Source organism: Anabrus simplex, chromosome 8 (genome assembly GCF_040414725.1).
Source record: "Anabrus simplex isolate iqAnaSimp1 chromosome 8, ASM4041472v1, whole genome shotgun sequence".
Classification (NCBI taxonomy): domain Eukaryota; kingdom Metazoa; phylum Arthropoda; class Insecta; order Orthoptera; family Tettigoniidae; genus Anabrus; species Anabrus simplex.
In genome coordinates this window covers 148344830-148357287 of record NC_090272.1, presented here as the reverse complement: position 1 = coordinate 148357287, position 12458 = coordinate 148344830, and the positions used below count along the sequence as shown (strand labels likewise).

The 12458-nt window shown below is 35.2% G+C and overlaps 1 protein-coding gene across 1 annotated transcript in view; it reads right to left on the bottom strand.

Annotated features, from left to right (window-relative positions):
• The window catches only part of sp3 (spermathreecae), a 338003-nt gene that overhangs the window by 233599 nt on the left and 91946 nt on the right, over positions 1 to 12458 (bottom strand). Inside the window, exon 6 of the mRNA XM_068228860.1 lies at positions 8282 to 8474. Within this exon, the coding sequence (XP_068084961.1) occupies positions 8282 to 8474 (193 nt within the window). The remainder of the gene's footprint in view (positions 1 to 8281; positions 8475 to 12458) is intronic.

The following is a 12458-nucleotide window of genomic DNA, read 5'->3' as shown; positions in this document are numbered from 1 at the left end:
AAGGTGGACCCTTTAAGTTTTCCTACTTCCATTCTCAGTTCAATACAGACAAAAAATGAAACTCTTAGGTTTAAATTTGGTGTGTATTCGCTCTTTTCCTTTTTAAGTTGTTATTAGTAAAAAAGGATATTTGCTATCTCTTGCTCTCTGTTTACTTGTACCAGTAATTACTGGTACGACTGGTATACATGAAATTCTAGGTGCAAGGCTCATCTCTAAAGATAATAGGCAACTTGATGCCTTTGGAGTGTACAGACGAGGAAAGGGTAGCACTGACACTGATTCAGAATTATTTGATAAGATAATCAGCTATCTGGGAAACGATAAGGAAAGGAACTTGATTGTAGTGGGTGATCTCAATTTACCAAATGTCAATTGGGAAGGTAATGAAAACGACAGGAAGCATGACCAACAAATGGCAAATAAGTTAATATTGGAAGGGCATCTGTCTCAGAAAGTGATGGAACCAACTAGAGGGAAGAATATTCCGGATGTGGTGCTGGTGAAACCAGATGAGCTCTACTGAGAAACCGTAATAGATGGTATTAATGATCATGAAGCTGTTTTTATCAATAGTTAAAAATAAGTGTGAAAGAAAGGAAGGTATTAAAATTAGGACTATTAGGCAGTACCATATGGTTGATAAAACAGGCATGAGAGAGATTTTAATAAGTAACTATGATCGGTGGAAAACTGAAAATAAAAATTTAAACAGATCCTGGGATGGGTTAAAAGCAATTGTTGAGGAATGTGAAAATAGGTTTGTACCTTTAAGGATGGTAAGGAATAGTAAAGATTCACTTTATTATAACAGAGAAGTAAAGAGACTAAGAAGGAGGTGCAGGTTCGAAAGAAATAGAGTTAGAAATGGCTGTGGAAGTAAGGAGAAATTCAAGGAACTTACTAGGAAATTGAATCTAACAAAGAAGTCCGCTAAGGATAACATGATGGCAAGCATAATGGGCGGTCAACAACGCTGGGATATATACATGTACAAGACTGTATATAGAACATTTTATGTCTTTTTTAGAACCTTATAAGGAGGTATTTAGTCTTTGTTTTTCAACTAGCCAAATGTTTTATGATATAACGCAATTGTAAATAACAAACTTATTTTAGAAGGTTCTGTGTCTGTACATACATCATAAATATTCTAATGTAACTAGTTAAATGTCCTTGTTACTTCCTCCTAGGCTGTTGATGCCAAATAAAACTGCCGAAACCAGTACCAAAAATGACAAAAATGTGACATTTTAATTATTTCACATTTTTTATAGTATTGAACCTGTGGAGAACACTACCCTTATCATTGACCGTAAAGTATGTATAGATACTTTAAGGCAGAAACAGGTTCCAAGAAGGACATTCAAGGAATCATTAATGAACAAGGGGAATTACAAAAACGAGCAGCTAAAATAGGACTACAAATATTATTTGAAAAAACAAAGTTCATGACAAACATCAGTGATGCTCCACAAAACATGACAATTCATATTACAAAGGTGAAAAATTGAGTGTATCCTCCTAATTCAATACATCATACATTCCATCATTAGACGGAGTAATCAAATTCAAACATATTTCGGCTCGTTTGAGCCATCTTCAGTGAAGGGGGGAGGTTGAAATAATTTACATAATACAAGCTAAAAAAAATGCCAAAAAACATAATGAAGGAACAAATGAAGAAACAAAAGAGAGCCTAGACAGAAACAAAATTAGCAAAATATACAATATTTACATCATCATGTGGAGCAAAAAACAACTCACTGCGATAAAATTCAGTGAAACAGGGGTTAATACAAAACATAATTGAAACTAAAAACTGTGTTAACCTAAGAAGAAGAGAAATGAAAACAAATGATACAAATGGAATGAACAATACGAGCACTAGTTTGGTACTAACAATGTAAGACAAGCAGGTATAAGTACCAACATAGTTGAGGATGTGTGGGATCTGGTAAATGCAGCATGGGTGAAGTTTAAGGAAGCGGAGATTGTTATCAGAGGAATACTGTGGAGGAGGAATACTGACTGGAAGGTGATTGGGGATTTAAATGAGACTATGGAGTGGATGTGTGGGACACTACCAAATAATAGTCAGACCTGAAAATTTATATGTGGCAGAAACACTTAAACTAAGAAGAACTAAAGATCTCAAATAATTAGAGAAGGTTGAAAGAAGAACTTTAAGAAAAATACTGGGAGCTAAATGAATTAATAATGCAGAATACAGGTTAAGACCAAACAGAGAGCTATATTTGAAAATTGAAAAACTAACTGACGTAATGAGGAAAAGAAGACTACAATTTTGTTGACACGTTTACAGAATAGATGACAAACTAACCAAGCGCATCTTCAACCTTCTGAATAGTTATTACCCAGGCAGCGAATTGTTGCCGGTGTCGAAAATCGGAACTAATGCGCTCCGCCCAGCCACATCCTGCGATAGAAGTGCAGTTGGAAATTCTAAGTTCCCATGGAGGGAATTAGATATTTTTCCACCAATAGAGCATATAAAAAATCTGATCAAAAGCCAACATCTAATTTTTAATCAGAAGTGCAGTTGTCACCAGCGAAACCTCATCGCATGTCGTGTGAGTGAATGATTCATGCTGGGTCGTGCATTGTGCGTTGTAGATTAGTAGATCCGTGTACGTAAGCAAGTATGTACTTAAGTGAAAACAGTTAATAGACTATATTGTTCATTGAGCAGTGGAGTAGAGTACTTTAAGATATAGTACATAGTAATAATAATAATAATAATAATAATAATAATAATAATAATAATAATAATAATGGAAATGCCGAAACAGAAAAAGGGGAGAAAATGGACTCATTCCGCGGAGAAGAAAATTATATACAATGTCGTGCAGTTTTGTAAGCAAGAGAAGAAAGAGAAAAAACTAATTATACCTCTTCAAAAAGCAATTTTAAGGGCAGCACATATGGTTGTTAAGTCCGAAAAAACATAAGAAATATTTTGAAAGACACTGAAAAGGTGGAGCAAACCGGCGAAAAGGTTAGAACACCACGAGAAAACCGGTCTGAAAAAAAGCGATTTCTATAGATGACTTCGATAAATGTCGTATTCGTAGAAAATTCCTAGAGTATTATGAACAAAAGAAAGAAATTCCAACACTGCAGAAACTGCTTGTATTTGCGAAACATGAAATACAGTTAAGGGAGGAAAGGAAACTTTCCAGAAAACTGTAAAAGAAATGGGGTTTTATTTCCGGAAGTGTAAAAATAAACGAACTATCCTCGCGGAAAGGTCCGATATTGTTGCTAGACGTGCGGACTACTTACGAGCTATAAGAAATAACGCGAAGGGTCCAAATAAACCAGTAGTGTACACGGATGAAACGTGGGTTCATACACACTACACTGTAAAAAAATGTTGGCAACATGAAGACGTCGCAGGGGTTATGTCGAATCACAGTCCAGGACAAAGAGCTATTGTTGTCCATGCGGAAGGGAAAATGGGTTTCATAGAGGGAGCAAATTTAATTTATGACTCAAAATCCCAATCACAAGATTACCGTGATGAAATGAATAGCTGCAATTATCAGAAATGGGTAGAAGATAAACTTATTCCAAATATTCCACCCGAGAGCATAGTTGTTATCGATAACGTGCCCTATCATACTGTGCAAGTCAATAAAGCCTCCACTAATGCTTCTCGTAAGGCTGAAATGGTAGACTGGCTTACTCAGCATAACATATATTGTGATCCCACTTGGAGACGAGATGAACTTTTGAAACTTATAACACATAATAAGCCAAAACCGGCATATAGAGTGGATACAATGTTAGAACAAAAGAGGTTTAATGTCTTAAGGCTCCCTCCATACCATTGTGACTTTAATCTGATTGAACTTATTTGGAATTTGTTAAAACAAAAGATTGCTGCTAAAAATGTCTCTGCTATTAGCGTAACAACCCTAAAGGAACTGACCAACACTTCTTTACGTGAAATCACTCAACAGGACTGGGCAAAAGCTTGCGAAAAAGTACGAACAATTGAGGAAAGTTATTGGTACAGGGATGGGTTAACGGAGGAAGCCATAGAAAATATCATCATAAATGTTGGCCTTGACAGTGACGATAGTGATGATGAAAATACAAATGAAAATGAGTGTCATGACAACACTGAACAAAGTGATATGGATACTGATACTGCAAGTGAACCTGGTACAGACAATAGTGAGAATAGTGAGACCGACACAGCTGATGACGAACCTGGTACCTATCCTTTGTGTGCAGGACCTTCATCGTCTAGTACAATGTAACTTCAAGCAGGTTATTGGTACTGTTCTCATTGTATGACTATACATGCGTTCCCCCTCTTGCCCCTCTACCGTCCGCGGGAGCCATACCATGGCGAGCTGACATAATGTATACACAACAGCCACGCTCCATGTCTAGTGGTAACAATTCCCTGGTGGGGTAATACAAATCTAAACCCACATGGTTCATTGAAATTGGGAAAGACATGGAAAATGCTGGAATTAAAACAGATACAATCAAAAACAGAACACTTTTTAGAGAAGCAGTAAAAAAGGCAGTGTTTCAGAAGCGGAAGAAGCCAACAACTAGAAGAAAGTGGACTCAAGAAGAGAAGGAAAGACAATCTCGAAGGATGAAGGAAATTTGAAAGCAAAGGAAATCAATGAAAAGTAACCAAATTTGATTCATCGTACCCTCCAAATAGGTTATTTGAAAGAAGAAGAACAAGGGGAATGTGTATACGAGGATCTTCAAAAGGAAAAAGTATAAAATCTACCTATGACAACAATGACATTTACAGTAATATACAAAAGTTGAAAACTAGAAAAGCAGCTGGAATAGATAAGGTTTCGGGGGATATACTAATGGGTTGGAATACAGTACCATATCTGAAGTACTTATTAGATTACTGTTTGCATGAAAGAGCTATACAAATGAATGGAGAGTTGCTATAGTAGCCCCTGTGTATAAAGGAAAGGGTGATAGACATAATGCTGAAAATTACAGGCCAGTCAGTTTGACATGCATGGCATGTAAACTTTGGGAAAGCATTCTTTCTGATTATATTAGACATGTTTGTGAAATTAATGACTGGTTCGATAGAAGGCAGTTTGGGTTTAGGAATGGTTATTCCACTGAAGCTGAACTTCTAGGATTCCAGCAAGATACAGCAGATATCTTGGATTCAGGAGGTCAAATGGACTGTATTGCGATTGACCTATCTAATGCATTTTATAGGGTAAAATCATGGGAGACTACTGGCAAAAACGAGTGCAATTCAACTTGACGAAAGAGTGACTGAATTGGTGGCTATGTTTCTAGAAAACAGAACTCAGAGAATTAGAGTAGGCAAAGCTTTATCTGACCCTATAATAATTAAGAGTTGAATTCCTCAAGGCAGTATTATTGGACCTTTATGTTTTCTTATATATATCAATGATATGTGTAAAGAAGTGGAATCAGAGTTAAGGCTTTTTGCAGATGATGTTATTCTGTACAGAGTTATAAATAAGTTACAAGATTGCGAGCAACTGTAAAATGACCTCAATGTTGTGAGATGGACAGTAGGCAATGGTATGATGATTAACAGGGTTAAGAGTCAGGTTGTGAGTTTCACAAATAGGAAAAGTCCTCTCAGTTTTAATTACTGCATTGATGGGGTGAAAGTTCCTTTTGCAGATCATTGTAAGTATCTACGTCTTAATATAAGGAAAGATCTTCATTGGGGTGATCACCAAGGGTTGTAGTAATGTAAAGGAGAGGGCATATAAGTCTCTGGTAAGACCCCAACTAGAGTATGGTTCCAGTGTATGGGACCCTCACCAGGATTACTTGATTCAAGAACTGGAAAAAATCCCAAGAAGAGCAGCTCAATTTGTTCTGGATGATTTCCGACAAAAGAGCAGCGTTACAAAAATGTTGCAAAGTGTGGGCTGGGAGGACTTGCATTCATCAACCACCTATTCAATACATAAAAGTCTTAAAATTAGGATTTTATCGTTATTACATTAGTTGGAATGGGGAAATGTTTTGCCTTTTTGCAGGCATCTTCAGCCATCGTATCACCTCAAGGTGAAATCAGGATCCTGATTTATTGTTAAAATGTGTATTAGAATTTGATATTTATATACTTAAAACTTATTAAGCAAATCCTTATGAAATAGTTGAAACATGGTTGTGATAATGTATTAATTATTAAAACAACAGCCTAAGCTGTACTCAATGATTAACTATATCTAGGATACACAGTGTAATAGCGTATGGTGACAATATTACGTAATATATAAAACTAGTATTATTTCAGTGTTTGAACTATAGAAAGCACATTCCAACAGGAAATACCTGTTAATAAAAATGTTAAACATACTATACAATGTCAACATTAAAATAATAATGACATTTGATTAAAGTCCTGAGTTTGAAAGATTAACTTTAATTTATGACCTTCTTCATAAAAATGTATAAACGTATGTTGAAATTCACAAACGTTGAAAAAGAGTTCAAAGTATTAAAACTTCAAAACAACAATATATGAAGTTAAACTATCGTGAACACATAATAGGTCAACATCCATCATTGTAATGTTGGAAAAGAAGTTAAAGGAGCATTTAGCGCAATATGAAGAGGCTGGAAACTTTTTGATACAAGCAAACTGGTCGAAAGGGAACAATTAAACCTTGAATTAGATGTTGTAAATGGGCAGAATTGCCAAGTGAGTGTTGAAAGTCTGCAATTAAGAAATTTTTGATTAAAATTTATTTTTTATAGGGAGTAAACTGACTAAATGAAGTTAGTGAAAGTTAGTATTGGCACTTACCCCTTAGACCGCTGTGATGTTATCTAGCTGTGTTGAGTATTTTAGAATTACTGGCAGTCGCCGAGTTCCTACTTCTCGTGTTGGAGCTGTGAGGCCATGGTGGTGGGGAGAGTCATGCTTGGGAAGGTGGAGCTAAAGGATGATTTATTGTGTGCGGAGGGGAGTTGACAGGAACAGAGGAGGGGAGGAGTGTGCCTGCCGAACTGGTGGGAATATTTATTGATTTAGCATTAAAGATTTAAAAAAAGTTATTATCTTCAGAATTTAGTTTTTGTAGTAATTTTGGAATTTGTTCATAAAGAGGGCTTTTTATTTCTATTACGTCTTTTTAAGTTCTGGTTTTTGTTGAAATGTTGATCTAGCTAGATATACATGTTTTCAAAGTCATTCATACATTATCACATTAATACATCATCACAACCGTGTTTCAACTATTTCATAAAGACTTGCTTACCAAGTGTTAAGTATATAAATATCATATTCTAATACACATTTTAACAATAAATCAGGATCCTGATTTCACCTTGAGGTGATACGATGGCTGAAGGTGCCTGCAAAAAGGCGAAACATGTCCCATTCCAACTAATGTAACAAGGATAAAATCCTAATTTTAAGACTTTTATGTATTGAATAGGTGGTTGATTAATAATTAATAATTAATAATAAGTATAGTGAATTTCAATACAGATTTACAATGATAAAAACTACTTGCAATAAGTGGTATGTTCCGAGCTGTCAGTGGAGAGATGGCGTGGAATGACATCAGTAGACAAATAAGTTTGCGTGGTGTCTTTAAAAATAGGAAAGATCACAATATGAAGATAAAGTTGGAATTCAAGAGGACAAATTGCAGCAAATATTTGTTTATAGGAAGGGGAGTTAGGGATAGGACTAACTGACCTAGGGAGATGCTCTATAAATTTCCAATTTATTTGCAACCATTTAAGAAAAGGCTAGGAAAACAACAGATAGGGAATCTGCCACCCGGGTGACTGCCCTAAATGCAGACCAGTATTAATTGATTGATTGATTGATTGATTGATTGATTGATTGATTGATTGATTGATTGATTGATTGATTGATTGATTGATTGATTGATTGATGAGAGAGATGCAACCTACAAACTGCGAGGAAGTTAGGGCATGATTGGCATTCTGTACATAAAGTGGAACCATATATTTAGCTTGGTCCAATTTTCGTAACATATTTTCATGGGCGTACATAATTTTCAGTGTTATATTTTAACTGACCAATTTATCCATGCCAAACAACAATAAAGCAAAAAAAGCATTTCGTCACATCATTAGTAAAAATTATTCCACCTGTATTTAATGTACATAAAGTTACTTCAAGTATTTAGTATCAGACCAAGTAACTCACTATAACAACACTTTTTTGGTATGCTCACATGCATGAATAAGCAAATTATCATTATCATTGCAAAATGTATCTACTTACCAGTACTCATGAAAGTCAAATGTCACATATGTAACATCTGGATTATTATAAGAGAGAACATGATTAGTATACGCATCCCAGATAATTTTCTCTTTACCAGCCTGTTCAACAAGATTCAAAATACAGACAGGTCCATAGATTTTCAACTCCTCTTCAAAGTGTTTTTCAAATGCCACCTGTGTTTCTACTGGCCCTATTAGACAGAGAAACAAAAGCTCATTATTCTCATGCAAAATATTCTGTTTATCGTAAATCTTAGCAAATTATGAAAAAGTACTTTAAATCCTACAAATATAATTTCTGCTAAGTAAAACAACTTAAACAACATCCAAGGTTACACACAAATTAAATCAAACAGAATTAACATTTTAAGCCACCTTAATCTTGAGTGCCAAATTTTCTGAGCACTTATTACAGCATAATGTTTTTACAATTTCAAAAAACCAAGACCTTTATGTTACAGAATTTTTTATGTGATTAATACCAATTTATTTATTTAATTATTTATTAAAACCAATGGCTACATAGTGAACAAAATTATAATTTAATTCTATTATATATATATATATAATTCGCTGGGGCCATCAAGGACCACGTTAAGTCTTGTTGCATTTCACACTGAACTTGGCCTTCTTTAGAGCCCAAATTTCTCTCATTCTTTGTGAGTGGGCCTGCTTACGCTCCTCTGTTCGGTTGCTCGTCTCGGTTTAGCCCGTTTGTCAATATTTTCTTGCGGAAGAGATCTCTGTTAAGGGCGTCTTCAGCTGAGATATGTAGCATTTGCAGGTCTTCTTTCGTATTTCTAAACCAGGGAATTGTGGTTTTGGGGTTTGAACCAAAAAGTGAAAGATTTCTTTAGTTAACTTTCTTCTGTCCATTCTTTTCAGATGACCGTAAAATCGTGCCCGTCTTTTTCTGATTGTGTCGGTAATTTTCTCTATTTTGCTGTAGACTTCCTTGTTGGATCTCTTTTGATGGATTCCATTTCTGTACTTTGATCCCAAGATTCTTCTCACAATTTTGCGTTTTCTTTTCTCCAGTTCTTCAAGGAGTCCTTTGTTGGCATTTAGAGACAGGGTTTCGGCTGCATATAGAACTACTGGCTTCAGAACTGTTTCATACTGACGTATCTAGGTGTTTTGGGAAAGGCATTTTTTGTTGTAGATTGTGCGGGATGTTTGGTAGGCTATTTCCAGCTTGCGTACTCACTCCTGAAATGCTTCTTTGTCCAGTCCATTTTTCATGATGATCTCACCCAGGTATTTGAATTTGTCTACTAGGGTGATGTCCCCGTATTTTGTATGGAGTTTTGGTGGAGCCTCTTTGATGTTAGCAGTCATTACTTCTGTTTTCTCAAACAATATCTGCAAACCAGTTTGTTCGGCAATTTCCTTTAAAATTTCAACTTGAGCTCTAGCGGTTTCTATGTCGTTTGAGAGAACAGCAATATCATCGGCAAATGCTAAGCATTATAATCTATTAGCTTCATTTCCGTATAGATTGGTATCACAGTATAAAGATAATTTAAAAGTCACCACCTTATCAATACACAGATTTATTTACTTCAAAATTGGTAAATTAGGTCAAGACCGGTTTCGATCCCTAAGGGATCATCTTCAGTTGACACACATATAAAAAAGATATTTACAAAAACATCACATGTAAAATATTAATCTAATATGTAGTGCTATATGTGCACATTTTTCAAACGTAAGATAGGGTTAACATAGGTTAACAACAGTACTATGGGTTGTTACTATTTGTGAGATTGTAATCTGATATAACTGGTCAGTTAGAAATGTATGAAATGTTTACATAAATAGGACCAAATACATATTTATACTATGTTGCTTTGCCTCTTTTTACAAGTGAATTACGTGATGTAGTATAGTATTTGTTGCAAATTTGTAAGCTGCTGCTGTTGTTGGAGTTATCTTGAGATTCTGTATGTCGTTAAGAAAACATTTTTCCTTTTTTTTTTTCTTTTTTTTTTTTCGCGTGTCGTTACTAGTTGAATGGGTGACTATTGTGAAATGGAGTGTGTTTGAAATGTCGTGCGTCTTGATAAAGTTGCACGTTTGTTGTGGCGTGGAGGCTTCTATGTGTTGTAAAATAATGTATGTTAAATGTTGAGACCGTGTATTCTGCGTGGCTGCCTGTGCACATATAGCACTACATATTAGTACTTTTAATGTAAAGAATTTATTTTAATAAGCTACTATATACCAATATTTTAGTTATGAAGAGTTCATTTTAACTAGATCATCCCATGCTTGTACCTAACAAGCGGCAAAAATAAACAATATAAACAAGGGATTGAATCCTTTCCCATCAGACCAACTTTAAACATTTCCAACTGGCCTTCATATTAGACCACAACTTTACAAATGGTAACAAACCATAGAACTAATGTCAATAAATGTAAACCCTATTTTAATATATAAAACAAGTACAGAAGGTACCACATACTTGTATTTTAGTATTAAGGATCTATTTTAATAAGTACTATATACCAGTATTTTAGTCATGAAGAATCTAAATTAACAAGGTTATTCTATGTTTCTTCCATTCGACCGAACTATAAAAAGTGAAATTTCATAACTTATATATAAGAATGTAATCAGGCTATTGACAATTCAAAAAAGCAGATATACAGCGACATACCTCAAACAACGGTATATTTTTTGAAGACCCTACAATAGTCTCACTATTATCAATGTGCACAAATGCAAGAATAATTTTATTCTATACTTTGTAATATAAATTGTAATATGACAACATGTAAAAAACAACATGTACTTTTAAACTAAAAAATGTACACACTTTACCATTTCAGTAAGCAATTTGCCAGTGTTTTCATCAAATAGATAAATTATATTGAATGTAATAATTTTGACACTGTATGTAAAGAAGTATAGGACCTATATACGCAATAATTTAGACATAGTGAGCCTATCAATCTCATACACATGTTTTCAAACTAAGATGTACCCACCAACATTCTAAATACAAAAAAAAAATTTGACTCAATTGAATTAACTAAAGGATTAATATTTTACATGTGATGTTTTTGTAAATAACTTTTTTATATGTGTGTCAAATGAAGATGATCCCTTAGGGATCGAAACCGGTCTTGACCTAATTTACCAATTTTGAAGTAAATAAATCTGTGTATTGATAAGGTGGTGACTTTTAAATTATCTTTATACTACTGAAATGCTAAGCAGTCTGTTGTGATCCCCTTGGATTTGGTTCCTATTCTCAATGGACTGTAGTTGGTTTCCTGTAACCTCACCCGCCAGGTTCTGATGATCTTTTCAAGAACACAGTTGAAGAGTATCGAGGATAGCCCATCACCTTGTCGGCCTCCTGTTTTGATGTCAAAGGAATGCGAGAGACATCCATGGAACTTCACCTTGAATTTTGTATCTGTCAGGGTGGCTCTAATTAATGCCAGCAGTTTCAAATCAACTCCAAATTCATTTAAGATGTTTAGCAGGACTTCCCGGTCAATGGAGTCGTACGCTTTCAAAGTCCACAAAGACAGACACATTCTGCTTGGACCTTAGTGTACAATATCTGATGATCGTTTTGAGATTTTGGATCTGTTCAGCTGTTGAACGACCTTTTCTGAACCCTCCTTGGTATTCACCTATTTGATGTTCGACTTGTGCTTCCAAACGCTCCAGGATGGCAAGTGATAGAATTTTGTAAGTCACGGGTAGCAAAGATATTCCTCTGTAGTTGTTGATGTTCTTCATGCTGCCTTTTTTGTGTAATGGATGGATCAAAGCTATTTTCCAATCTTCGGGTAGGGTCTCCTTGTTCCAAAATTCTTCTATTTGCTTTTGCAAGATATCAAGTGATTCCTCTGGGGCATATTTCCATAGTTCTGCTCTAACTGAGTCTTCCCCCGGTGCTTTGTTATTTTTGAGACGGGCAATGTGGCGCTTGATTTCATCTCTGTCAGGTGGTCTGAAATCTGGGTACCTGAGTAAGGGTTCCTTGGTCTCAATAGCGCTTTGCGGTTTAGAGCAATTAAGTAAATTCTTGAAGTAATCTGCCAGAATGCTGCAATTTTCTTCATTTGACGTCGCCAGTGTGCCGTCCTTTCGCTCAAAGCATAGAGATGGTGGTTTATAGCCAGTGAGTTTGCGTTTGAAGGCTCTGTAGTACT